General features: G+C 39.6%; 1 protein-coding gene across 1 annotated transcript in view; it reads right to left on the bottom strand.

Moving 5' to 3' along the window:
- Window positions 1-10,535: 10,535 nt before the first annotated feature.
- CDKN1A (cyclin dependent kinase inhibitor 1A) overlaps window positions 10,536-27,672 on the bottom strand; it is a 39,925-nt gene continuing 22,788 nt past the window's right edge. The window contains exons 2-3 of the mRNA XM_075853887.1: window positions 17,312-17,641; window positions 10,536-13,973 (exon numbers count right to left, since the gene is read on the bottom strand). Of these exons, the coding sequence (XP_075710002.1) occupies window positions 13,912-13,973; window positions 17,312-17,636 (387 nt within the window). The 5' untranslated portion in view covers window positions 17,637-17,641 and the 3' untranslated portion in view covers window positions 10,536-13,911. The remainder of the gene's footprint in view (window positions 13,974-17,311; window positions 17,642-27,672) is intronic.

The raw sequence follows: 27,672 nt of genomic DNA on the forward strand, positions 1-27,672 counted from the left end.
TCGGGAGGTGAGTAAACCCGACGGCCCGCGGCCATGAACGCTACAAAGGGGCATGGAGACTCTAAGTTATGAGGAACGATTTAAATAACTAAACCTATTTAGCCTTGAAAAAAGACGACTAAGGGAGGACATGATTAACGTATATAAATATATTAATGGCACATACAAAAAATATGGTGAAATCTTGTTACATGTAAATCCCCCTAAAAATAACAAGGGGGCACTCCCTTTGTCTGGAGAAAATAGGTTCAATCTCCAGAGGTGACAAGCCTTCTTTACTGTGAGAACTGTGAATCTATGGAATAGTCTACCGCAGGAGCTGGTCACAGCAGGGACAGTAGATGGCTTTAAAAAAGGGTTAGATAATTTCCTAGAACAAAAAAAATATAAGCTCTTATGTGTAGAAATGTTTTACTTCCCCTTTCCCGTCCCTTGGTTGAACTTGATGGACATGTGTCTTTTTTCAACCGTACAAACTATGTAACTATGTATAAATGTAACATGACCCTCTGACCATTTCCTCCCTCACTTGTTTGCTAACATTGCTATGCTTGTGTAAAGTAGGAGTCCTATAAAAGTTCAAGAGCCTGAAGGAAGAGGGGGTAGGGCTAGCTTGGCCCGGGCACCACTTCACATTGATCCCCATCACAAAGGCCCCACAATAGATGCATGGGCGGCCTCTATAGTATGTATGCCCTAGTATCCATAGATAGATTCACATTCTGACACAGTGCTAATGATGTTCAGAGGAGGACATATCCTCTTTTGGTCCTGTAGCTGCTGGAGTTTATCCCTTATTTTTTTGTTATATTTCAGGTAAAATATTACTCTTTTTTTACGTTTGCAATAAAAAAAATTCTAAACGAGCAATGCATCTGTGTGAGAGTACAAGCCCAACGGGAAACAAATGTGCATGCCCAATGTCCCAGTCATATAATTTGGGACGGAAACTGATATTCTAGAAAGTAACCCTCCATGCCCATTAAAAAAAAATAAAAAATTCCTGTCTTCCTTTTGTGTTTTGTTTCTATGATTAATCTCTTATAAACTGAAGAGTGATGGCTGTATCGTACAATTTCAACCAGTTGCATAGTTCTTAGCCAAATATACTGTACCGGTTATACTACTCCCAAATTCTGGGAGATCTTCTAGCTCCCAGGCACTGTTCATACCTCATACATCTTCAAGAACAAACACTGCCTGGCAGATAATAACTTTTCAACACTTACGTAATAGAGCAATAAACAGTTACGTTACATCCATCTCTTCAATTTGTTGTAAATACCCAACAATATAACTAACAGCTTTTTATTCTTTATGTTGCCGAAATCTGGAAGCAATTCAGCCAGTCACCTAGGAGACTAATTATACAAATGAAGTATAATGTAGTTGACTCACACTTAGAAAACATGTATCATTGCTTGGATATTAATATCATGACTTTTCTATGCCCTTTAGTGGACAGAGATGACACAAAATTCTAAGTGGCAAGCAAATAAAAACACCTCATTACAACCAACCTCATCACAATTTAAAGGGGTTGTCTGCTTTACCAAATACCTGATTTGGGAATTGTGATTTAATAGAGTCCTATGCTTGGTTCGGGACCCTCATCTAGTGGAGAGTGGCTAAAAAGAGCCTATCTCGCTCTGAAGGTCCTGGCACATCCTTGCGTGAAACGGACAGACCATTGATTTCAGTGGGTACTGCATAATGCTTAATTTCTCCTGTGGTGGTGTTGCAGAGAAGTAGAACACTTGCTGGCAATTTCCCCTGCAGATTATATCTGATCACTAGGGATCCCAGCAGCAGGCCCCCCCCCCCCCCCCCCCCCCCCCCTGTAATCAGTTTATCCTCAGGGGACCTTTCTAACATAAAAGATTGTCCAAAGCAGACAGCCCCTTTAATTAAAGGAGTTTTCCCACAAAACAGGATAGGGGATACATTTGTGATCGCTGGCGGTACCACCACTGGGACCCCTAGCGATGACAAGAACAGGGGACCGGAAGTGCCACGATGTGCTCCATGAGAATGGAGCGCTAGTGCGCATGCTCCGACCAGCGCTCCATTAATTTCTCTGGGACATCCGGCAGCTCCATAGAATTGAATGGGACACTGGTCAAGCATGCGTACAATTCTCATGGAGCACTTCAGGATACTTTTGCTCCCCCGTTCTCCTCATTGCTGGGGGTTCCAGTGGTTAGCTCCTGTGGATAGGGGATACATGTGTTTGTGGGAAAAGTTCTCTAATCTTTCTTAGAACAATGCAGATATTAAGTTTAAGTCATTAAGACAACTGGGGGACAACCAGGGGCAAGCAAGCCCTATGTGCAACATGTGCAGCTGCATAGGGGCCTGGTAGGCAAAGGAGACAACTGCTACCTCAAAGAGGCTCTGTCACCAGATTCTCAAATCCCTATCTCCTATTGCATGTGATCGGCGCTGCAATGTAGATAACAGTAAAGATTTTTTTTTGTTTTTAAACGTTCTTTTTTGGCCAAGTTATGAGCAATTTTATATATATGCAAATGAGCTTTGAAATGGACAACTGGGCGTGTTTTTTTTCGTATGTCCAACTGGGCGTGTATTGTGTTTTTAACTGGGCGTGTTTACGTGTATGACGCTGACCAATCAGTGACCAGTCAGCGTCATTACAGTAAACCATGCGTAATCTCGCGAGATTACGAGGTAAATGAGATTTTGTTTCCCTTGCTGGAAATCTCACAGAAAAGATTCAGAAGTGTCAGGATTTTGAATACACATGACGTCCAGGCTGGAGGTCATGTGTATTCATTATCAGGACACTTGTGTATGTGGCTGCACATCGTTCTAGTAAGAACACTATGTGCTGTGTAAATGAATGGAGAGGAGTGTATGACGCTGACTGGTCACTGATTGGTCAGCGTCATACACGTAAACACGCCCAGTTAAAAACACAATACACGCCCAGTTGGACATACGAAAAAAAACACGCCCAGTTGTCCATTTCAAAGCTCATTTGCATATATATAAGATTGCTCATAACTTGGCCAAAAATGAACGTTTTTTAAAAAACAAAACGTTACTGTTATCTACATTGCAGCGCCAATCACATGCAATAGGAGATAGGGATTTGAGAATCTGTCACCAGATTATAAGTGTCCTACCTCCTACCTAATCTGATTGGCGCTGTAATGTACATAACAACAGTCGTTTTTATTTTGAAAAACGATCATTTTTGAGCAAGTTATGAACAATTTAAGATTTATGCTAATTAGTTTCTTAATGCCCAACTGGGCATTTTTTAAGTTTTTGACCGAGTGGGCGTTGTAAAGAGATGTGTATGACGCTGACCAATCAGCGTCATACACTTCTCTCCATTCATGTCCATCTGTATTCACAGCACAGCGTGATCTTGTGAAATCACGCTGTGCTGTCACATACACCCACATTAACTCTACTGAAGTGTCTTGAGAGTGAATAGACATCGCCTCCAGCCAGGATGCGATGTCTATTCACACTCCTGACACTTCGGTAAAGTTTCTGTGGGACTTACTCACACAACACAGCGTGGTCTCGCGAGATCACGTTGTGCTGTCATTCACAGCGTGATCTTGCAAGATCATGCTGTGCTGTATTAGGCGGGATTCACACGAACGGGTCGCGCCCGAGCCCGAGTGCCGGCCGGTAAAATCGGCCATTCTGCCCGGCCGGTTTGCCTAAAGTTTTGCATCCGTGCCGGGCCGGACAGTGACATCAGCGGCAACTCCTGAAGGGGAATCCCCATGTGTTCGGGGATTCCGCTTCAGGAGTTTCCCCTGATGTCACTGCCCAGATATGGACAGAGACATCAAGCGCTCTGTCCAGGAGCGGAATCCCCGAAAACACGGGGATTCCGCTCCTTCAAGGAGCTAAAGTGCGGCTAGCACATAGCAGAGCGGGGAGATACCTCCCTGCTCTGCTATAGTGGCGTCGCTGCAGTAGTAGCAGCCGCAGCAGCAGCATCGAAGGTGTCGCCGGGCCAGGAAAACAAGCAGGGGACGGGAGCCAGCGCAGCGCTCCCTTCCACCTGCTGTACACCCCGGCCCTGCCACACCGTGTACAGCGATGCCATTCGTCAGAATGGCATCAACTCCTCCTCCTCACATGCACTCTGCGCTGTGAGGAGGAGGAGATAGAGCGCAAGCGCCGGGAAACCCGGCCATCACTCGGAACACATTCCGGTGATGGCCGTGTAATACCCGGCCCCATAGACTTCTATGGGAGCCGGGCGGCCGGGTACCCGGGCGAAGATAAAGCATGTCCTATTTTTTGACGGCCGGATTTCCCGGCCGTCAAAAAATCGGTCGTGTGAATAGCCCCATTAGGGGTCTATTATTCCTAATGCAGCCGGGTGCCGGCCGATTTATGAACGGCCGGCACCCGGCCGGGAAACCCTGCCGTGTGAATGAGGCCTTAGACTTGACTTGAATGGAGAGAAGTGTATGATGCTGATTGGTCAGCATCATACACTTCTCTTTACAATGCCCACTTGGTCAAAAGTAAAAAAACGCCCAGTTGGGCATTAAGAAACGAATTAGCATAAATCTAGAATAGTTCCTAACTTGCTCAAAAATGATTGTTTTTCAAAATAAAAACCACTGGTGTAATCTACATTACAGCGCAGATTATGTAGGAAATAGGGCACTTATAATCTGGGAACACAGCCTCTTTAAGAGAAAAATAGTAGCACTACCTAAGTCTATTAGAATGCATGCAAGGGACTATGCTATTGATTTTGATGGATTACAATTACTGATGGATTGAAACACCAGGAATGCACTATTCCCTGTGTGGCCGTGCAGCTTAAAAACTCCCCCTGCTCCGGAAAAGTCTGCTCCTGCGCAGTCTTCCCGACCCCTCCCCTCAGAGATCGGGAAGAATTCTCATGACGTTTTCTGCCCCAACATAGAGAGAACTGTAGGGCAGTACAGTTCCCACTATCCCCTCCCTTCACTGATATCTATGATTAGTGCAGGGAGAGAACAGGAAGCTCATTAATCATTGTTCGTGAAGGGGTGAGTGAGTGACCCACAAGACACCAGATATGTAACATTTACCCTTCCTCTGCCCTAGAACACCAGGGATGGAGATATTAACCCCTTCTCTGCCCTTGACCACCAAGGATGCAGATATTAACCCTTTCACTGCCCTAGACCAGTAGGGTTGCAGACATAAATTTCTTCCTTTTCTAACCCTGGACCCCAGGGACGTTGCCATAAACCTATTAACTACCATAGCTAATTATTTGGTGCTACAACATCTGTATCCACCACCGTCATTGGTGACAATCCCCTTTGGGAGTTAAAATTGTAGCTATATAATTTGTCATCCAGAACAATATATACATGGCTGAATAGAATTTAACAATACAAGCGGACAACTCAATCGTGTATGATTAATAGGGGGGGGGGGGGGTTGTAGTTTTCATTTGAAAAATGTTTTATTTTTTTAATCATCTTCTATAGAAACGCATAATCTTACTAAATATATTGCAGCTATAAATTACAGGGAAATATTACAGAGATCATGTTTATTTGAATAAAAAAAGCTAATGTTGATTTCAATTCTATTTTCAGAAAGAAATCCAAATGGCAAAGAACATAAACCATTCATAAAACTGGAAAAAAAAAGGACAACCCCTCCTAAGATATGGCTGAGAGGATTTCCAAATCAGTGATTTTTCTTTGACCTCCCATTGTATTTCTGAATACTTAGCTTAGATGTCTAGACTTCTGTGCACCACTCCCCTGTCCTGAACGTTTCTGTGTTCCTGATGTTGTTACTATTGATCTAAAAATGTATTCATAATCTACAGCTTAGATTGTATACATACATACATATATATATACTATACATACATATTTTATATACAAACACATACATATATACATACATACAGCTTTCAGACGGGCATAATACAGGTGCTTTTTGGCGCCCGCATTACTAACACAACACCCTGATCTCCCGCGGTTTATCAGAAACAGAGTTAAAGCACCATAGGCTGCTATTGTGCTGTAACTCCGGTTCTGATGAACCACGGGTGATCTGGGTGTTGCATCGGTAATATGGGTGCAAAAAAGCACCTGTATTATGCCCGTCTGAAAGCGGCCTTAGTGCAAGATCTAATTTCCATGAAGTCTTTCACATTCTCTCACTTTTGGGGCTTATTAATTTCAGAGCTTCTGTTAAATAATTTTTCACAGATTTTAAAAAAATCAATCAATACATGCAACAAGTTGCTTCCGAGAATCGAGGAATAGAAGCTGTCTCCTATTTTAAATAGGGGTTATCCGAGGGAAAAAAAAAGTCTGTTTTTTTTTCCCCCAGAAACAGTACCATGCCTATCCATGGGCTGTGTCTGGTATTGAATGTTGTGCGGCAGTACCAGAGACATACCCATGGTCAAGCGTGGTGTTGTTTCTGGATAGAAGCAAACCCTTTTTTCTAATCCTGTACAACCCTTTTAAATATTAATGCAAATTAAAAATATCAACATAAGGGCTCCTTTACACACAGAAAAACGCTTCTAAAAATGTTAGCGTTATTGAAATGAAACATGCATTTTTTTAAGGCATTTTTCATTTGGTGTAATTTTGTACATGATTTTTTTTCTGCCGTTTTTGAAGTCCTATATGGGCCTATGGGTAAATGCCTGAAAAAAAAGTCATACCCAGAGCATGCTGCATTTGGAAAAACCCCACTGCCACAAAATTGCCTAAAAAACTCCACAAACCAAAACGCATTTTATATTTTACTACAGACTTTAATGTGACATCTGGCTGCACTACAAAAAAGAACCACAAAACCATAAAAAATGCAGCAAATCTCTGTGTGAATCCAGCCTAAGGACGGGTTACCACCACGTAGCGTAAACGCTGCGGAATTTACGCAACGGAATTCTGTGCAGAAAATCCGCAGCATTTACAGTAGCAGCAAAGTGGATGAGATTCAGAAAATCGAAACTATAATAAATTGACCTGTGGTGTGGAATTTAACTCGTTCCCGACCGCCTACCGTCTTTTGACGTCAGGCAGTGTAGGTCCCCAGTCTACAATGGCGTCTTTTGGTGTCGCTGTAGATCAGGCTGATGAGCGCTCATCCTCTAAGCAGGAGCTGTAACTAACAGCTCCTGATCCTAGAGCAGCCTCCTGAATACAGCTGGGATCGGAAAACTTTCAGACCCCAGCTGTTTAACCCCTTGATTGCCGTGGTCCGTGACCGCGGCATGATCAAAGAGAATTCCACTCTTTGATCGCATCACCGGGATTCCGGTGACGAGATCAAACAACGGGGAATCCCTCTGCAGTCAGCCCTGGGGACCTACAAAGTATAGAGGAAAGACCGATACATAGACTCTATTTTGTATCCACTCTCGGCATTTGCTAAAAAAAAAACTGCATCAAAAATCCAGCTTAAAATATGTTACTCATATATAGAAGTGGATGGGAAGAGTAAAGAAATATATGCATGCAGATTATATACATGTATTCATACACGTGAAGACATGCACTGTAAGGTTTTTCTGCAGTGCTGTTGGCTAATCATATTATATCATTGTTTTTGTAAACAATATATACGAAAAACCAGACAATCTCTAGACACACCCTTATTGAAACTGCCTCTGTCATTGCATGAAACTAGTAGACTTGTGCTTCGCAGATCTTTGTTAATCTAAGGCCTTGTCCACACAGTGCAGATTTGATATGCATTTTTAAAGCCAAAACCAGAATTCAATCCAGGAGAGGAGAGACCTTTCTTTATATATTTCTTCGGTTTCTTATATTTTGGCTCATTGATGCATTTATGTGGTCCCTCTTGGCCTGTGCATTAATTTACATACAATGGGGCAGATTTACTGATTTGATGAAAGTTTTTTTTTTCTTAGAAAGCTCGTTGCCGATAATTGCCCTGTGTAAACAGGGCAGTGATCAGCGTTAAACAAGCAAATACTCGATCATCTGCTGGTCGTATAGTTTTAAAAAAGTAAAATATTATCGTTGTCGGCAGCACATCTACCTGTGTAAACAGGGAGACGCGCTGCCGACATGATAATAACGTATGGGGACGAGCGATCGGAGTAACGACCGCTCATACCCATCCATAGCTCCGTGTGACAGGAGAAACGAGTGCCGACCAACGATGTCTCGTTGATTGGCGCTCGCTGCACTGGCCGATTATCACATGGACACATGTATTTTAATGTGGGCGATTCACACGGCCGTTGTTTTAACGGATAGTGTGAAGGGTCCGTTGAAAAATAGGACGTGCTATTTTCTTCCGTTTTCACAGATCCCTCGATAGACTAAAGTCGTTTTTCACGTCCGAGTTTGCACTTGGTTGTGTGAATCAAGCCTAAATGTAGAACATAATTTTGTGTCCGACCTATTTATGAAGATATGCGCCAAAAAGAACAGGTTTGTGTCACCATGGATACTTTTCGAAAACTGTTGTAAACTAAGCCAACAAAGAGGTGGTATAAGAAAGAGAAAAGTGTCTAAAATGTCTAGCAAAATGCACCAAAATTATACAGCCTGCACCACTGTGATAAATTTGGCGCATCTTCTTGTCTAAGTTTACGCTGCAGTATTAGTAAATCTGTCCCAATGCCCATATTCGATAGGTAACCCAAGCAGGGGTGTTATTCAGCAGATGTTATAGCATCCGCGGAGATGTTTGCCTCTAAAAGAGAAGGAAGACTGTGTGGTGAAGCTTCAGCCAAAAACTGCGGAGTGATGTACATGTGTATGTGAAGATGGGGGGGGGCATCATTTTGGAAACTGCGGGTGTACATCCCAGTAACGTGAAGAGGTAGTTGTTATTTCCTGTGGTAAGGACCTATAGTGTGTGAATAAACTTGGGAACTTGCATTTGAGCGACCAGAATGAGAGAATAAACAGCCCTAGTATGTAACATTAGTAGCATTTCACTAATTATGAACATTTGCTTGAAGATTTACTTTAAAGATACTAAACTTTATCTTATCCATATGTTCTCTGCAGTCCAATAAAATGTATTGTTGCCTGCAAGCAGCCATTTCAGTCTTGGCCATATAATAAAATTGCTGACAAAAAAAAATCCGCCCTCCACCAGTTCTGATAATCTCCAGAACCATTTACAATGCATTCCTATATGTCAATGATATTAATTATTAATAAATGTGTGTGTTAGTGACCCTTTAACAAGTCTGGTAATTTTGCATCACATAAAAATATGTATACCACAAAGCTGCATTGGGCAATTGGCGTAAAAAGTTAATAAAATACACAATGACACAAGTAGTTACTTATAGATCTTTATATGTAATAAATAGTTTTATTATATATCTGTTATCCAACAAACACTTTGAGACCTTATTTACAAAACAAAATTAGTGCTAATAATGTGGCGTACAAAGTGCTTCATAGTAAAGAAGGACATCAAAGACTGCAGGAGATGGCAACCAAATATATCATCCCCTCCACACAAGAATTCGCAATATCAGTAACTAAGGCCGAGTTCACATATGAATTCGTATTTCGAAAAACAACAGCATTGCCGGATCAGTCACATGATAGAAACCAATGGCATCCAACAGACCCAATTTCCATCATGATGTCCGTCATTTTGCCGTAAAAAGTAACTGCATCCTGTGCTGTTTTTTCCGCCATTTTTGACAGAATCTACAACGGACCCTCCTAGTGGACCCTCCAATGCAGTTGTGAACAAAGTCTTATCCACAAATATATTGTTAAAACTACTAAATTGTAGATATCCTGGACATGAAGGGATATTCATTACCTAATTTTATCCAAAGATATGTTCAAAAACGTTTCATATTCTCTCATCAACATTAGTTTTTTTTTTAATGGAAGGGAATAGACATGAGAGTGGAGAATAGATGAGAAAACACCAGTGGACATATATACTATGGAGATGTACACAAAAGTTGCCAAACTCCTGCAGTTTCCAGAGATCCAACAAACCCAAATATGAGAACTTCAAATCTACATGTCTTGTTCCGATGTGATCTAGAAGATTAAATTTACAATTTTGAGCAAATCAACAAATTCAGCATTAGAATTGCAGACAATATGAGGCGAAGGGGTGGTTTACGAAATTAGTCTGAAGGAAAAAAAGACATGTAGCCCACAACAGCGTATTGGTTCCTATGAGCTACAACAATTGTTTTTATTTGATAGTGCCACACTTACTTTTATTACTATATCATAACTATAAAACATGGTATTGCACTGTAGAGTCTATTATCATTAAGGCCTATTAGAAAAGTGTAGAAAGAATGGACTGCACTCCTAGACAGGAATATTCAGGTGCTATAAGGGTTCGGGACGGATATCCCACAATATAGTATAGTAGAAAAACCCAAGCACTCTATAGCAATGATGGACGTAGAAATAGATTTTCTAAAATCATTGTTTTTTTTATACAAAGTAATTAAACTTTTTCTTATGTTTTTTGTCTTTTTGTCAGGCGATTTTCAAAAGACGTTTTGGCCCATCCCAGGCCTTTGTCACAATCGCTGTATCAGAGAAGGATGTCTGTGACAAAGGCCTGGGATGGGCCAAAACGTCTTTTGAAAATCGCCTGACAAAAAACATAAGAAAAAGTTGAATTACTTTATAGAAATGATGGACGTAGAAATAGATTTTCTCAAATCATTGTTTTTTTATTCAGAGTGCTTGGTTTTTTCTACTATACTATTAGAATAAAGTGCTCATGCAAACATAAGACATTGCTACTGGGAAAAGAAAAAAGATATTAAGAAATATGATTACTCATTCATTTTTGGGGACATCGGCAGACCACTCCATTTTGGCTGGTGGGTTGGAGCTCGGGACGTACAACCTTCACATCAAACTTGTATCTGTGTTTATTTATTTATTCTTTGCTAAACATTGTTAAAATAAACCTCTAATAAATACAGTTTAAAAAAAAAAAAAAAAAAAAATGAATGCTAAACCGGTCATAAGAGTAGTGGGAGAGATGGATGGCTGCCAGACACCTATAGTGCAGATTATAGTCAATAAAGTCAACCAGGAAAAAATCTAAGGCCCCATGCACGCGACCGTATTTTCATCTATCCGTCAATATTGTACGTAAATACGGATCCATAGTAATCCGTAATTCATCCGTATATAGGAAGGGTGTCCGTAAATACGGATCCGTAAAAAAGGGGGAGGCTGCAAATGATGACACAAGCATGTTGCATAGCAACGCTTCCATAAATACGGACGGTTTACGGATGCACATCCGTAGCCGTACGTATTTACGGACGTGCCCATAGGCTTCTATGGGAGAGTCCGTGCCGTAATTACAGACAAGAATAGGACGGGTTCTATAATTTTTTCAGCACGGACACCCATCAGTAAAAATACTGAAAGGTATCACTGGCCAATAGAAATGAATGGGTCCGTAATTACGGTCGTGTGCATTTGGCCTAACCTGTCTATTTTTCCCATGATATCTGATGTTAGGGGGCGATCTGACAATCTCATTTGTCAGGACAAATATTTAGTGAGGGGCTATAGAGTGTAGATTTTGACTATGCTTTTATATATACATATTTAGTGTATCCATTCAAAAGTCTATTTTCAGAATTATCTACTGAAAGATCAAACCATAAAAACATATGGAAGAAATTCGAACATTAAAACCCGTATACAAAGACTGGCCAAGAATCGCCATTTGATCTTCAGTAATAATAATGCTGAGTACTAGATGATGGAAGACTACAGTATCTATTTTCTGTCAACCAATTAAGGGCTTGTTGCGTTATTATGTTCGTATTCCCTTGCTGGGATCTCTTGCCAAAACAAAACCACAAGATATGGAAGGGAAGATGGACATAAAATAGGCTTCATAAGCAAGTACCTAATATTTGTAGTTCACATCTTACAAGCAATGTAAAGATCAGTATCTCAAATTTTTTATAACGTAATAAATACAATTTCTTTAGTGCTGCCACAGTCATAAAAAGAAATTTAATTAAATTAATATATGCTTTAATAAAATATACCCCCTTACCTTATATTAGCGTTAACATCAAAATATTACCTGACATAAAAATCTCCTTTTTATAAATAAGACAGTCAGGATAAAACAGAATATACGATTCAGACAGTAGTTTCAGATAACTAAAAGAGAAATCTTAAAATGTTTTTTTTTCATCAAGACCCAGCGATCATCTTGGTGAAGCCATAAATTACCCCTGCAGGGAACATGTAGTATTACATGTCAGTCACTCAAATAAGAGACCATCCATGCAACACATGGATGGGGCTAGTTCGCTAGAGTGAGAGCTACTATTTGTTACTCTCATCTCTGGCTAATTCCGGGGTTCCTGAGTACCCCCTTCTATGACGTCTGTACGCCCTAATATGGACGGGGCTGTCATCTTGAGACAACTGTACTGAAAAATGTATTGAAAAAAAATTCAAAATCAAGGTAAGCAACATCCTACTGACAATGCTAAGGTAGTTTATCTTCAGATACAAACCAATTTCACAACCAATTTCAACATCTGATTGAACTTTAAAGGGTTGTGTATGTTTGTATTTATTTCGATCTGTTATTAAGCACACTTGATGGTGTAGAGATTGTTCATATTTTCCCATCAGTTTGGAAAAGTCATACGTTTACAATATTTTTTTTAACATGTAACCCAAAAAAGACGAGATAAATCCCTATATTCGGTAACTGTACCTGCCATTTTTAAAATAAAAAAAGATTAGAAATTAAAAGCTTTAATTAACTTAACCTCAAATATTTTCCTGTTTTTTAGATAAAGCTTTTCAGGATTGTCTATACAGCGTACTGAGCCATCAAAAGTTTTATGCCTCATGCACATGACCGTGTGTGCCGTCATTTTTCATGGACCCGATTCACCCGCTAAAGTAAATGGGTCCGTGAAGACTATCGGGTGCCAATCGGATGACGTCAAAAACGGCCCGAGTGGTACAACGGTCATGTGCATGAGGCATTAGGAGGTGGGGGGGCTTCAACCATTTGTAGTCTATACCAAAGTTTCTGCATCCCTTCATTTTGTTGTTGAGTGCCACAATATAGGACTATATAGATAACAATGTCATTGCCACACCAAAGGGTTTAGGGCACGTTGTGAGGACTGGTTGCCCATGTCAGTGGCCAAATGTAGTAGGGAATAAAAAAAATTATCATCTCTATATTTCTGTGGCATTGTGAGGTTTTGTTTTTGTCTTTTTCAAACCACAGAACACGTATTCCCGTCATTTTTGTGACTTTTTGCTCCATTGACTTGAATGAAGAAATGCACACCAGGGAAACTTGCATGTAAAAACCACAACCATTATGTGATTTGAAGTAGAGGCTCCGCCCTGAATTACTACTTTTCCAGTCTGCAGGGTTTTGCTTTTTTAACACAATCCTTTCCAGGAAGTATAATTTAGGAGCAGTGGTTATAAGACGAACATATCCAACAGTTGGGTCTGGGCCAACCCATAACAAGGGCAGGTTTGTCCCCCTGGAAACACAATGCCCACACTCTGTGTTTCCTTACATACACACATTATATATATATATATATATATATATATATATATATATATATATATATATTTGCACACTATACAGTATATACGACACATATTTCCTCAAGGAGAATTTTCTTCATACATACAAAATAACAGAACCCGTATGAGCTAAATTTGGTTGCTATGGCAACTAAAGTGGTTAATTGCTCTCCAGGGTCCCTATGAAGTGCATCATCATTTCCACCTTTCCTACAATCCAGGTCATGTCTATGGTTCTTCAAAGTAAAGATTTACTTCCTGAAACTAAGATACTTGAATGGAAAGTTTTGACTTGTCTTGAGGAAGGATTCGTGGAAAACATATGTAAAATCTGGAACAAAGCCAATCACGGGCTACATCGACTTGGTGAAGGAAGTGGAGAACAGCGACGTTTCACTTGATAGTAATCTGAGGAAAGAACGGAGAAAGAAATTATTAAAAATTGGGTTTCATTTACACTGACATGCTTTTCTCATTGACTTATACATAAAATGCATTATAACATTTGTTAATTTACATTGAGTCGTATTATAGATTTTTGTTCTAAATACTTTCTATTATACAAAAGACTATTTAACCAGGTTAAATGAAATAATCTGTGTTTTCTTATGTGGCAGAGATGCTGTTGGGTCCCTCAGGCACTAGGTGTGACCACAACCCATATAGTTACACCCGTGCATAATCACATTCTAATTTCCTGTTCTCACTAAAGCTGTCAACACATCCATAATTTGGGTACCATTCTTCTTTACCTGGAAGCTCGGCTCAATGGTTGTCCTAACTCCCATACACTTGAACTTATAGAGATGCGTACATGAGCAGCCACCTCTCCACTTATTCTCTGTCTGTATGTGGATGCCACCTCAAAAGGTGGAACGTGGCTCAGACATTTATGGCATTTCCCTTGAACTTACCTGTATTATATAATCCCTTTATACCAAATACTAATCATCAAAATCAGTGTTATCTACACATTAAGACATGTGTAATGGGAAGAATTAAATGTCAATTGATCAGAACCCCTCCGTGAAGAAGGCATTCACAATTTGAGGATTTCTTATTCAGTTAGAATTTTTACAATTACATTTTCCTATAGCTCAGTTTACATGGAAGAGTGACCAAATTGATGCATCTCTTCAAATGCTGATCACCTAAATGGGCCTTTACCATAGCGCCTTCTAAGGGGTGTTCCCTAAATTGACATTAATTATTGCCGCTCCCTTCAATTACTATAAGACTGACTGAAACAGCTCAGCGCCGTGCTTGGCTGTCTCTGTCAGTCCCATAAACTTGAATGGAATGGCAACGCGCATGCTGGTACACCGCTCCTTTGAAAGTTCTCCTCACTGCGGTCGTGCAGTGAGGAGAAACGAGGGTTCAGGACCCCCATTCTAGTGTTCAATGGGGCCCCCATCAATCAGATTCTTATCACCTATCCTGTAAATAGTTGATAAGTGTCAATTCTGGGAATACCCCTTAAAAGAAATTGATGGCCTATCCTCAGGATAGGCCATCAATATCGCAGCTGTCGGCAACCGACTCCCGGCACCCCCGCCGATCAATGTTTTGAAGGGGTTGCAGCGTTTATATAAATGCTGCTTGCCCTTTGTTTAATTTACTGCTCACACTGTGAATCTCCGACGGTTTACAGTATTACAGCCTTCTCCCATTGAAGTGAACGGGAGAAGGCTGTAATACTGAGACCCGCAGCTACAAGTAAGTAACGGCGATTTACAGTGCGAGCAGTAAAGGAAATGAAGGGGAAGCAGCGCTCCTACGAGAACTGTCGCCCTTTCAAACCACTGAATGGGAGATAGCCGATCAATTTCTTAGGACTGGAAAAACCCTTAAATGTCTCTTTTGCTACATAACACTCATTTCTTCAGATACTGTTCACTAGAGTATTCCACTCTGCTACTACTTAAGAACAGCAGAACATTCATCTCTGCAAGGTCGAGGAGTCAAAAACAGATTTTTCTTTTGTGCGGAGTTGTTATTTTTATAGGAACGGAAAACCAGTGTGTTTCCTTTAAGTTATAGGCCAGTGTAGGGACAGCTAAAGTAGCTCTGTGAAGAATCTACCTTACAACTTCCAATAGTCAGCTAAGCTTCCAGAACCTTTGTGAGTGTGATTTACAAAAGAGTGTGTAGGATTAGCTACAATCACTTTTGGTTTTCTTTTTGCGTGGAGGTAGACTTTAAAGAGAACCTATCACCACCATTTCACCTATTAAACCCACAATACCTGGTGGAAGAGGGTGAAATCATTTTTATGTAACCTATAATTATCTTCTGCGTAGGTTCTGTACCTTTAGTACTCCGTTTTTTTTAGTGTTCCTGCACCGTATGCTAATGAGTATAAAAGAGTCATATCTTCATTCCTCAAGCATTTCCGAGATAACCCCGCCTCGTCACTTTTGAGTGACAGCTTACTTTTGATTGACAGAATTCAGGGTGGGCCAGTTTGCGGCGAGGGGCGGGCATAAGAGGAACGAACGAGAGTGCCGGATTACCATAAAAGGCACATTATGTTTGCAGACCGTTATTTACGGTCAGAGGAGAAGTTTAGGAGAGGGGATAATGGCAATTAACTTTTGACAGCAGCGGCCAGCGAGGGGTGAGTAGAGTTCAATAGGTGAAATGCTAGTGACAGGTTCCCTTTAACAGTTTCATTGCCAAGAATGAATGTAATATGGCATGACGCTTGCCCTGTATATAATATAAGAGATAAAATCTTTGTACCATAATATACTAGATAAAGTCTCGGTGCCGTATTAAAGCTTAGAATCTTAGTTTTCAAATGATATCATGAAAAAAGCTCTGGGTGCAATATTCAGGGAGCAGGATGAAAAGTTTTACTGCCTGGTTTTGTGTCGGTTTAAGGGGAAGGGGTGAGCAGCTGCAAGTGACATCAGGAAGAAAGATCACCGCTTGATACGGTCATCTGTCCCTCTGTAAAGCCTTCCATTGACCCCACAGAGGTTATATGGGAAATTTTCTTCATGTTATCGATCCACCTCTCTTAACAATCTGAGAGGATATCTACTCGGATTGTCAAATTTTGGGGGGTTAATGGATGTGGTTTTTTTTCTACTAAAGGAGTGAGAATATTTGAAGTTGCCCCCTGTATACCCCCTGCTCCTAATCACAACACTGGCCAACTCTGTCTATTAGAATTTTACTGCCATCTGGATCGTGGAGAATTTTGGTCTGTTCAGTTTTTTAACTATACGTTCATGTAGACACGTATCAACTCTGCACATCTTGAACTTTTATCTTTAGGAATTGCGAGTCTCTGCTTAAGTCAGACTTTTAGGTTTAAATGAATTTTGAAGCATTTTTTACAAATATTAAGCTTTGATGCAAAATTGCATGAAGGCGTCCATGAGTGTAAAGTGCTGGGTGCTATTTTCACAATTTCTATATAATATGAATTTTTTTATTTTAGAATTCAGGTTTTATTTGTGCTTGTCAGAAGTCTAAAAATTGTCGCGAAAGGATTGAAGGAACACTTTAAGCAAACTGATACAGTGTGTTATGCCTAGTGCACTGCCCAAGGCGGCAGTGCATGACGCAGAGATTCCCTGTTTGTATACTTTGAATCCATACGTCATGCACTGCTCCTTCAGGCCCTGCACTAGGAATAATACAAAGTACAAGGTTTGCCAAGAGTGGTTTATTAATAATAGAACATTTTGCAGATCATTTCATTGGCAAAAAAAACCCATACCGCATGTTTTAATTACCGGTAATAAGCGCTTGCTTCCGCTTGCAACAATTTGATCCTCTACTTTCAAGCTCCTGGACCGATACAAGGCTGGACGTTGTGTCATCATCATCTGTTGTAGTCTCCTGGTTTAGGTCTTTCACTCTCTCCCACACATAATCCCCCTGCAATGGAGTCTCAGCCACAAAGTCAAAGTTCCATTTGCATTTGGCTTCTTCTGAAGTATTGGTCATGATTGTCTCGAATTCACTTTTAAGGAGTTCATGATCCACTTCTCCAAATAGGTTCCGACAAACCTTTTCACCACCACCGTTAGCCTGTAAGATGGCCCTGGCAGAAAACATTTTCTCTGCAAAACAGATCAAAATTATATGGTAAAGAACCCCACATATCACATACAATATTAATACTTGACTAAACAGTAACCATTGTTGCATGTACACATTGTATCAATTTCTGTATACATTTCCATCTAAAAATCAGCATCTTCGTTTTTTGCAAAATTGTTATAGATTTTATTTAGGCATTTCTTTGTTACGTCTGTTATGGGAAAGTTCGGTAAAAACTTTTATTTTCACAGGAATTGTCTCTCATTGCAGAACCAACTCTATAGTTACATAGTTAATAAGGTTGAAAAAAGAAACAGGTCGATCAAGTCCAACCTATAATCCTACTGTGTTGATACAGAGGTAGGCAAAAACCCCCATGAGGTTAACGCCAATTGCGTCATTAGGTAAAAAAATCTTCCCTATTCCAATATGGCAATCAGAATAAATCCCTGCATTGACGTCCCATCTCCAGAATCTAGTACTCATAACCTGTACTATTATATTTTTCAAGAAAAGCATCAAGGACCTTCTTGAACTTGTTCAGAGAATCAACCACCACAACATCCTGTGGAAGAGAGTTCCATAGTCTCACTGCTCTCACAGTAAAGAATCCCCTTCTATTATGGTGGTGAAACCTTTTTTCCTCTAGATGTGGAGGATGCCGCCTTTGTCCTTGTTACAGGTCTAGGTGCAAAAAGATCATTAGAAAGATCACTGTACTGTCCAATTATATATTTGTACATTGTAATTAGTTCGCCCCCTAAGCCGTCTTTTTTCTAAACTGAATAGCCCCAAGTTTTATAACCTTTCTTGGTACTGCAATCCGTCCATTCCCTTAATCGCCCTTCTTTGCAACCATTAGTTCAGCCATGTCCTTCTGATACTCAGGTGCCTAAAATTGTACACAATATTCCATGTATGGTCTGACTAGGGATTTATACAGAGGCAAAACTATGTTCTTGTCATAAGCATCTATGCCTCTTTTGATGAATCCCATGATTTTATTTGCCTTGGCAACAGCTGCCTGGCACTGGTTGCTATAGTAATGCAGCAATTTGACAGAATTTGGTGCATAGTTGCCTAGGTTGCCAGAATTGTCATTCAAAAGAAACAGAAACAGATGTAACTAAGAAATTGGACATCACAATTTACCATGGATAAGTTATTTTAAGAGGAATGTATTTCTTCAGAAGCTTAAAAATGGTAGAGTTCCCACGTCGCGGATTTCACGCAGATTTTCAGCGCATATTTTACACTTTGCAATGCAAAAGGGTGAGATCTGCGTCAAAACCGCAATAAAATCTGCGACAAATCCGCAACGTGTGAACTCAGCCTTAAATGGGTAGCAATGGCTTCACATGGTGCAACTAAAGACACTACCAACATTATGTCAGATGAGGCCCAAGTATTGCAGAAGCCTGGTCAGAATGATCAGATATCTGCATATTTGCTACTGAAAATACATAGAAAAACCCCACAAATACGCCCTAATTCTTCTAGTAAACATTTGCAGAAGAATAACCTCGAAACTCGCGAGTCCTCAGAAACCGAGTTTGACTGCGTCCTTCATTCACATGCATTACTGTGTGTATATGAGCTATGTGCTTTGTATAGAAAAATACAAACTGTGCGCCATAAACCACATCGTCTGAGAAAAGGAAAACAGACATGATAAAAATAGTCTTGTTTGCCTGTATCATATTACTACTGTTCCCACCCAGTCCTGTGCTGACATCATTGCACAGTGAGTCAGGCATGTTCCAGCTTGCTCAAACATGCACCTTGTCCTCACACTTGAAGGAACTTGTCAGTACAAGCTTCTGCAGCTGTCACACACAGATTAAGATAGGAGGTGCACTGCCAGTATGGAACTATAGCTCCCAGCAAACTCTGACAGGCATTGTGATAGGGACTGTAGTTTAATAACTTTTAGGTGGCCAGGAGTTTAAAAGATGTGCCGCTCTTGACTATGAAGTTCAGGGACAATAAATATATACGGTACTGTGCAAAGGTTTTAGGCAGTTGTGGAAAAATGTTGCAAAGTAAGAATGCTTTCAAAAATCGAAGTGTTCAGGTTTTGTTTTTTTTATCAATTAACAAAATACAAGGTGAATGAAAGAGAGAAATCTAAATCAAATCAATATTTGGAGTGACCACCCTTTGCCTTCAAAACAGTGTCAATTCTTCTAGGTAAACTTGCACAAAGTCCTAGATTTTGTAGGATTATAGTCAGGTGTATGATTAACCAATTATACCAAAGAGGTGGTAATTATTATTTTCATATGTAGGTTGAAAGACAGTTATTAACTGTAACAGAAACAGCTGTGTAGGAGGCTTAAAACTGGATGAGGAACAGCCAAACTCTGCTACAAAGGTGAGGTTGTAGATGACAGTTTCATGTCATAGGTCCATAATGGAAAGACTGAGCACAGCAACAAGACACAAAGTAGTTATACTGAATCAGCAAGGTCTATCCCAGGCAAAGATTTCAAAGACTGGGGTTTCAAGATGTGCTGTTTTTTGAAGAAGCACAAAGAAACGGGCAACGTTGAGGACCTAAAAGAATTGATGCTGTTTTGAAGGCAACGGGTGGTCACGCCAAATATTCATTTGATTTAGATTTCACTTCTGTTCGTTCACTTTGCATTTTGTTACTTGATAAAAAAAAACTATTATTAACACTTCTATTTTTGAAAGCATTCATACTTTGCACAATTTTTTCACGACTGCCTAAAATCTATGAACAGTGCTGTATATTTATATGCACACACATACTGTATTCCATAGAGAGGAAGCACCCTTCTTTCCTATATGTGGTGCAAACCTTTGCACCGATCCCCTTCTCTACACACACCCAACTCCGGCAAACAACGGAGAATGGAATTTCCCTGAGAATCATACTGCCGTTCTCTCATACCAAAGATGGGATCAAGGATGAACTATATTCAGTGCCTTCTGTCCTGTGATGGCGGAATGTCATTTTCTGACGTAGCAACCAGTGTGTGGATGTCATTTTAATTGTTTTATATGGGGCCCACGCACCTGCTCATACCAACCTTTACTTATGTTTTCCCAAGAGTGTCAGGTCTGTGACAGGAAATTGAGATTACATTGGAATGATAGGGAAGTCAGTGATACCATTATCTATATAAAAATATGTATTGGGAATCATTGCAATCTTTCCAGAACCACTGAAATCTGTCAAAAGAAACACTTTGCACAATGAACAGTGCCACATAGCAATCTATGCAGGTATTGACAGATTACAACTCTCAGCATTTCACCAGTAAGGTCATACCCTCAATGAACAGGGCAAAACACCAAGTGTAATATACTATAAACAGAGCAATATAAGTTATACGGTACAGATAAGAGCATTATTAAGGCAATTCTATGAACTATCATTCAATTAATGAATCAATGGATATGTTCACGGACGTACTTTTATTGTTGGTCCTTATGACTTAGGGTGAGTTCACATGCAGCGTAAATACTGAGGACTTGCCGCAACGGATTTAGTTGCGGAAAATCCACAGCATAATACAGTAGCAGCAGAGTGTATGAGATTTGAACAATGCTGAGCGGAAAAAACCCTCAGAAATTGACCTGCGGTGCGTTTTTTTAATCCGCAGCATGTCAATTGTATTTGCGTAATGGCTGCTTATTTGTTGCGGGTATTCCCCATTGAATTCAATGGAGAGTTAAAAGCCGCAACAAATAGCAGATGTTGCGTTTTTTGGCTGTGAAAAAGCAGCCATTCCGCCGCAAAAAAAGCAACTCAGAATTTTTTTTATCTTATACTTACCCAGAATTCTGTGTGTCTTCGTCCAGGCCGGCATCCTAGCATGACGTTTCATCCCATGTGACCGCTGCAGCCTGTGATTGGGACCATCCCATGTCACATGGGATGAAACGTCATCCGAGGAGGCTGGTTGTAGGACGGCAGAGGAACGCGTCACCATGGCTACGTTACTATCAAAAAAAAATTATGTGCAATTTTCCGCAGCCGACATCGCGCCCGAAAAACTGCACCACAATTTGGTGCGTTTTTTTACGACCAGAATTCCCTGCGGCGCCCAGGGCGTATATGCTGTGTGCTTTTACGCAGCGTATCCGCCCTGTGTGAACATAGCTTAAAGCAGAAATTATACGAAAATCAAATATAATAAGAACATGCTGCCAGCAATATCACATATAGAATCCTGTCTCTATCAGGAGCTGTTTGTGTCCAGACATTTATATCTATGGTAACCAAAACAGTGGAAGCTATGGAAAACTCACACTAATGTCTATGATAAACTGGAACTTTCTGTAGAATTAGTGATGTCATCTTCACAACATTGAGACACTTGTTTTTAAACATCTGTAACTAAAGGAAATGCAGAACATATGATTCTAATGATAAATCGGAGGATTAATTGAGGAGATAGGGGGGAGATTTATTGAAGCTGGCGTTACATACGCCAGTCTTAACAAGAAACAAGCAGGAGTAGCATGCGACAAAGTTATTAAGAGACGAACACCTTTTAATAACTTAGTCACATCTTTGACTGTCCACGCGCCACTGAATGAAATTTCCGCTATACTTTATGCCAGTTTATGGCGTAAATCGTAGTAAATGCTTCCACTAAGTCCCACCCACTTTAAAAAAAAAAAAAGTTGGGAATCTATGAAAATACGTATACATGTATATGGTGTAATATGCGCTGCAAGTGTACATATAATGTCTTCAGCACATTACAGAAAAAAGTCGGAGAGCCTAGCAGTAGTTGCTGAATGAACAGCATTGGCTACGGGCCATTGGCAAGCAATCAAATCCTCTCGCAGCTGGTTTTTGAGGCATCTCAGTCTGTCAGATATCAAAATTCCAAAGCCCTCAATAGTAAATAGTGATCTGACTATTCTCATTCCTTAATCTTTTCTCCTATATGTGTAGAAATCACATATATGAAAACTATTTTAATTCAAACGGACAGTCAGATTACAAAAACTGGGGGGAAAAAGTGGGCAACATTCTTTACAAATCACATTGAGCGCCACTTTTCCTGCCACCTTCCTACTTAGAAAAGGTCTGACCTCAAGGTCTGGCCTGGCGTTGTTTGTATCCTTATCATATGAATAAGCAACTGGGCGTGCTCCGTTGATAAATCAGGCACGTGCTACACAGGATATTTACATATAAGTGAATATCCCCATTTGTCGCTTGTATTTACGGGCTCATTCAGACAAGCGTATATGGAGTCCGTGTGACGGACGTTAAAACAAAGACCGTCACACGGACTCATGTACTTCAATGGGGCTGTTCAAATGATCGTTGCTTCAATGGAGCGTGTGAAGAGTTCGTGAAAAAATAGGACATGTCCTATTTTATTGCACTTCATCCATCCCTCCGTAGACTCTAGTCTATGGGGGATGGGTGATAATGCGTCCCGTACGGGTGCACCTCGGACGTGAAAAACTGTCACATCATTATTATACATGTATTTGATATCATCATTAATTCAACCTGGTATCTGTGATGTCACCAAGTCATATTACATCATTATTATACAAGTACTTGACATCATCATTAATTCAAACTGGTATCTGTGATGTCACTATCGTTTTTCATGTCTGAGGTTGGCTAGGTTCGTCTGAGTGTAACTTTATAGTTCTCACGTATATTCGTAAATGACACCAGCACTTCCAGTCATGTATTGCTAGGGAAAGGCAGATGTCAATGGCACTTACTGCTGCATTGTGGATTTCTCTGTATTTTTTATTTTAAACTTGAAAAAAAAAATTAACCCATAATGCAATTCAATGTGCAGTGCTTGTTCATTATAAGTATGTCATATAATAGACTGGATGCAGTGGCTAAACAACACAATGACATTGTAAATTATATTAAATACGATAGGTGCTGTACATACAAAGTTAGAAAACAAAAACTGCCCATCCTAATGAGAACTAGGTCAGATGCAAGACAATTGCCTACACCATTGGTTGTTTTGGGGAAAATGATGCTCAAAGGCTGCAAGAGTTCAACATTTCTATTGTCGACCAATGGCTTCTACTTTCTACTGGCGACCATTGACCTCTACCATTGACCTTTACCATTGATCTCTACGTATGCCATACCAGACAGGTGACAATGTGGAAGTATGACATAGAAAAATGTATTTCTGAGACTTTTTGTCTCTAGCTCTCATTTTACTATAATGTAAGAACCTATAATGGAAATAGATAAAACAATGGTAAACCAATTGAAGACACTAAGGGCACACACATGCCACATCCCAGATTGGTTAAGACACGTACGTGCTGTTACTGATTATTGATGTCAGTATCCCACTTTGCCCACAAGGTGGCAACACATTGTAGCAGAATACAAAATGTTAACATTATTCCAAATTAAATGACACCCCCTGTATGTTGAGCAATCATGGACACCATTAATCCCACAACGTTACTCTTATCTATTTATACCAACGTTTCTGAAATCATTCAGTACATAAGCAACTTGGATTTATAAATGTAGATGTATGTGTGTCGTTATGAACATAAGTCATGACATTATGTCATATTACATCATTATTATACATGTATTTGATATTATCATTAATTCAAGCTGGTATCTGTGATGTCACCAAGTCCTATTACATCATTATTATACATGTACTTGATATCATTAATTTAAACTGGTATCTGTGATGTCACCAAGTCATATTACATCATTATTATACATGTGTTTTTTTTATATCATCATTAATTCAAGCCAGTATCTATGATGTCACCAAGTCATGTTACATTATTATACATGTGTTTGATATTATCATTAATTCAAACTGGTATCTGTGATGTCACCAAGTCATATTACATCATTATTATACATGTACTTGATATCATCATTAATTCAAGCTGGTATCTGTGATGTCACCAAGTCATATTACATCATTATTATACATGTACTTGATATCATTAATTCAAGCCGTTATCTATGATGTCACCAAGTCATATTACATCATTATTATACATGTACTTGATATCATTAATTCAAGCCGTTATCTATGATGTCACCAAGTCATATTACATCATTATTATACATGTACTTGATATCATCATGCATTCAAGCTGGTATCTGTGATGTCACCAAGTCATATTATTATTGCCTGTACTGTTTACAAAATTGTATTGTCTTACTTTCTACGTTTTTTAGTATGTGATAAGAACTTCACAAGAAGCTAAAACTGAAAAATGGAAAAAAAACAACAAAAAAAGAAAATGGAATTTCCCTTCAACTCTTTTTTTTATCCTTCATGACAAGGAAGAAAAAAATGAAGGGATCACAGTTGTTTACAACAAATCATATGTTCTTATCTCCACTTTGACCTTGGACTCCAAACACTTTCTGCTTCACGCTGAGAACACTATATCATGGTAACTGCACTAATAACAGATGCTAACAGGCAATTGTAGAGGTTTTTTTTTTTTCTTTTTCAACCTTATATTGCTCCGTACCATTTATGTACACTGACCTGGGATGACACTTTCAGAACGCCAAGAAAGTATAATTATAGAAAAGAATTGATGTCTGACACACGGCCATCTAACGTAAAGACCAGCTCTTAGTTCAGCCCCTGAACAACATTAAAAGGGGTTTGTCTGCTTTGTATGAGGGTCCATTCACTTGTTGCGTTAGAGGTGCCTTTAGATCGCATCTAAAAAACGCATCCAAATCAATTTGGTGCATCCGTTTATGCCGTTGCGGTAAATAAAAAACAGCGAAAAACGAACTAAATTGCAGTAAAAATGCATGCGGCTTTCAGAAACGTGTTTTCTGATGCGGTTCCCACCGCAATGTGCGACTGGAATGTAAAGGTTAACCTAAATGAGTGCTGTAAACGTTATTATTTTATAGTAAATGAACTGCAGCCATTGGGTCCATGGAGTAGATCTCAGGAACTAGAGTTATGGTGGCTTCATATGCAGCGTTTTGGAGACATGCAGGACCCACTCTCAACAAAGAATAAGTCCCGCTCACCTGGCGGATTTGGATTTCAGCGCAAGATACATCTTCTATGTATCTAGGACACATAGAGGTTGTATCTCAAAAAGCTTACGTTTTTTTTAATAAGAACCAATTAAAAAGTTGCATTAAACACCATGATACATTGATATATATATATATATAAAAGTGTTCGAAGGTTTACATAGCCTTTAAATCACTGTATGAACGAAAAGTTCTGCAACTTTTTCAAGATATTTGTTTGCTGTCATAAAATGAGAGCTCATTATTTTGGGTCTTCAACTCCTATACAATGCAGACCTATGTGTCTCCATGGTAACAGACTACTTGTGGAAGGGACATAGGTGGAAGGACTAAGGCCTCATGCACACGACAGTAAGGGTTTTTACTGTCCTCAAATACGGATCCAATGGCTACAGATACACATCCGTAACCGTCCACATAGACTTCTATGGGCGAGTTCGTGCCGCAATTGCGATCAAGATTAGGACATGTTCGATAATTTGCAGATCATTTCTACAGCCCGGACACACATCCGTAAGTATGCGAAAAAGGTGTTTGTGGCCAATAAAATTAAATGGCTCTGCAATTTCATCTATAACTATGGATGAAAATTACGGTCGTGTACATGGGGCCTAAGACTGCAATTTTTTTTTTGTCGTTTCTAACCATGGAGAGTGGTTATTTTCACACTGTGTTTGCATTCGGCATATGCACCGGGAAAGCCCTCGGCACACACGCCAAATGTATCATAGTTTCCTATACACCTGACAGATGCCAAAGGAGTGTCCTTGCTTTTTTCTCACTTTCTTTGGATTAACCTGGCAGTCAGCTGACTTGGGCACAGAATAATTGTACTGTTCCTCTTTACCATATACTATTATTGTTAATAGGTGATATTGTGGGCGCTCTATCTCAGTAACTATGTAACTATTAGGTAATCTAAGATTCAATGGCAGCTTTCCATTGTAGAGATTTTATCTTAAGAAATTAAACAGTAGGGTGTATTCCATTTTATGTTTACTCCTTTAGCATAGATAACACTATCACACTTTAATTACTAGGAATAACAATACTAAAATCCCCGAGATGTCAAACAAAATTTTTCCGTTGTATTTCAGAGAAATAGCAACATAAGTAAAAGCAATATATAGCTGGTCATACAAAATTTAAAGGGACATTCCGGGCAAAACAAAATTTTCCCATGTGTACCTGTTATTTTTCTTGCTGCTTCTCTCTCTATATATCAGACTGGGATGGTTGCTTAGCAGCAGTGTGAATCAGGCTCGGTGACACTCTTTCTCTACTTGAGTCAATGGAGATCTGTGTGTCACCCATCACAGGCTTCAGCAGTTCCTGTACCACACTAGTTTTGCACAGGGGGGACAGAAACTTCTATCATCATGTAATAAAAACTGATCAAAAAGTTGTATGTACTGAAAAATTGTACCGATAAAAACTACAGTTCGTCCCTCAAAAAATAAGCCCTTACACTGCTCAATAGACGGAAAAATTAAAAAAAAGTTATGGCCCTCAGAATGTGGGGAAACAAAAATATATATTTTTGAACAAATTGTTAAAAAAAAAAAAAAAAAGGTTGTAAAATTGTAAAAAAAAAAAACTATAGAAATTTGGTATCACCGTAATCGTATCGAGCCGCAGAATGAAGTTAAACAATGGAGGAATCGTAGTTTTCTCCAATTACAGCCCGCAAAGATTTTTTTTCAGTTTCCTAGTACATTATATGGTACTTTAAATGGTGCCACTAGAAACTACAATTCCTACTGCAAAAAAAAGCCCTCACAACACTCTATTGACGGAAAAAGAAAAAAAGTGATCGCTCTTGGAAGGTGGGGGGGGGGAGAGAAAATAAAAAATAAAAAAATGGCTCAGTCCTGAAGGGGTTAAGACAGGTTCCTGTCACACAGGTATAATGTAGAAGAATATATTGCAGCCTCCCTGTCGGTATACTTATGGTTTCTCAGCTTATTTAGGTGAATATAGAGAGAATGATAATCAGTGTCCCGCAGCATCCAGCAATGG

Source organism: Rhinoderma darwinii, chromosome 2 (assembly GCF_050947455.1).
Source record: "Rhinoderma darwinii isolate aRhiDar2 chromosome 2, aRhiDar2.hap1, whole genome shotgun sequence".
NCBI classification, from domain to species: domain Eukaryota; kingdom Metazoa; phylum Chordata; class Amphibia; order Anura; family Rhinodermatidae; genus Rhinoderma; species Rhinoderma darwinii.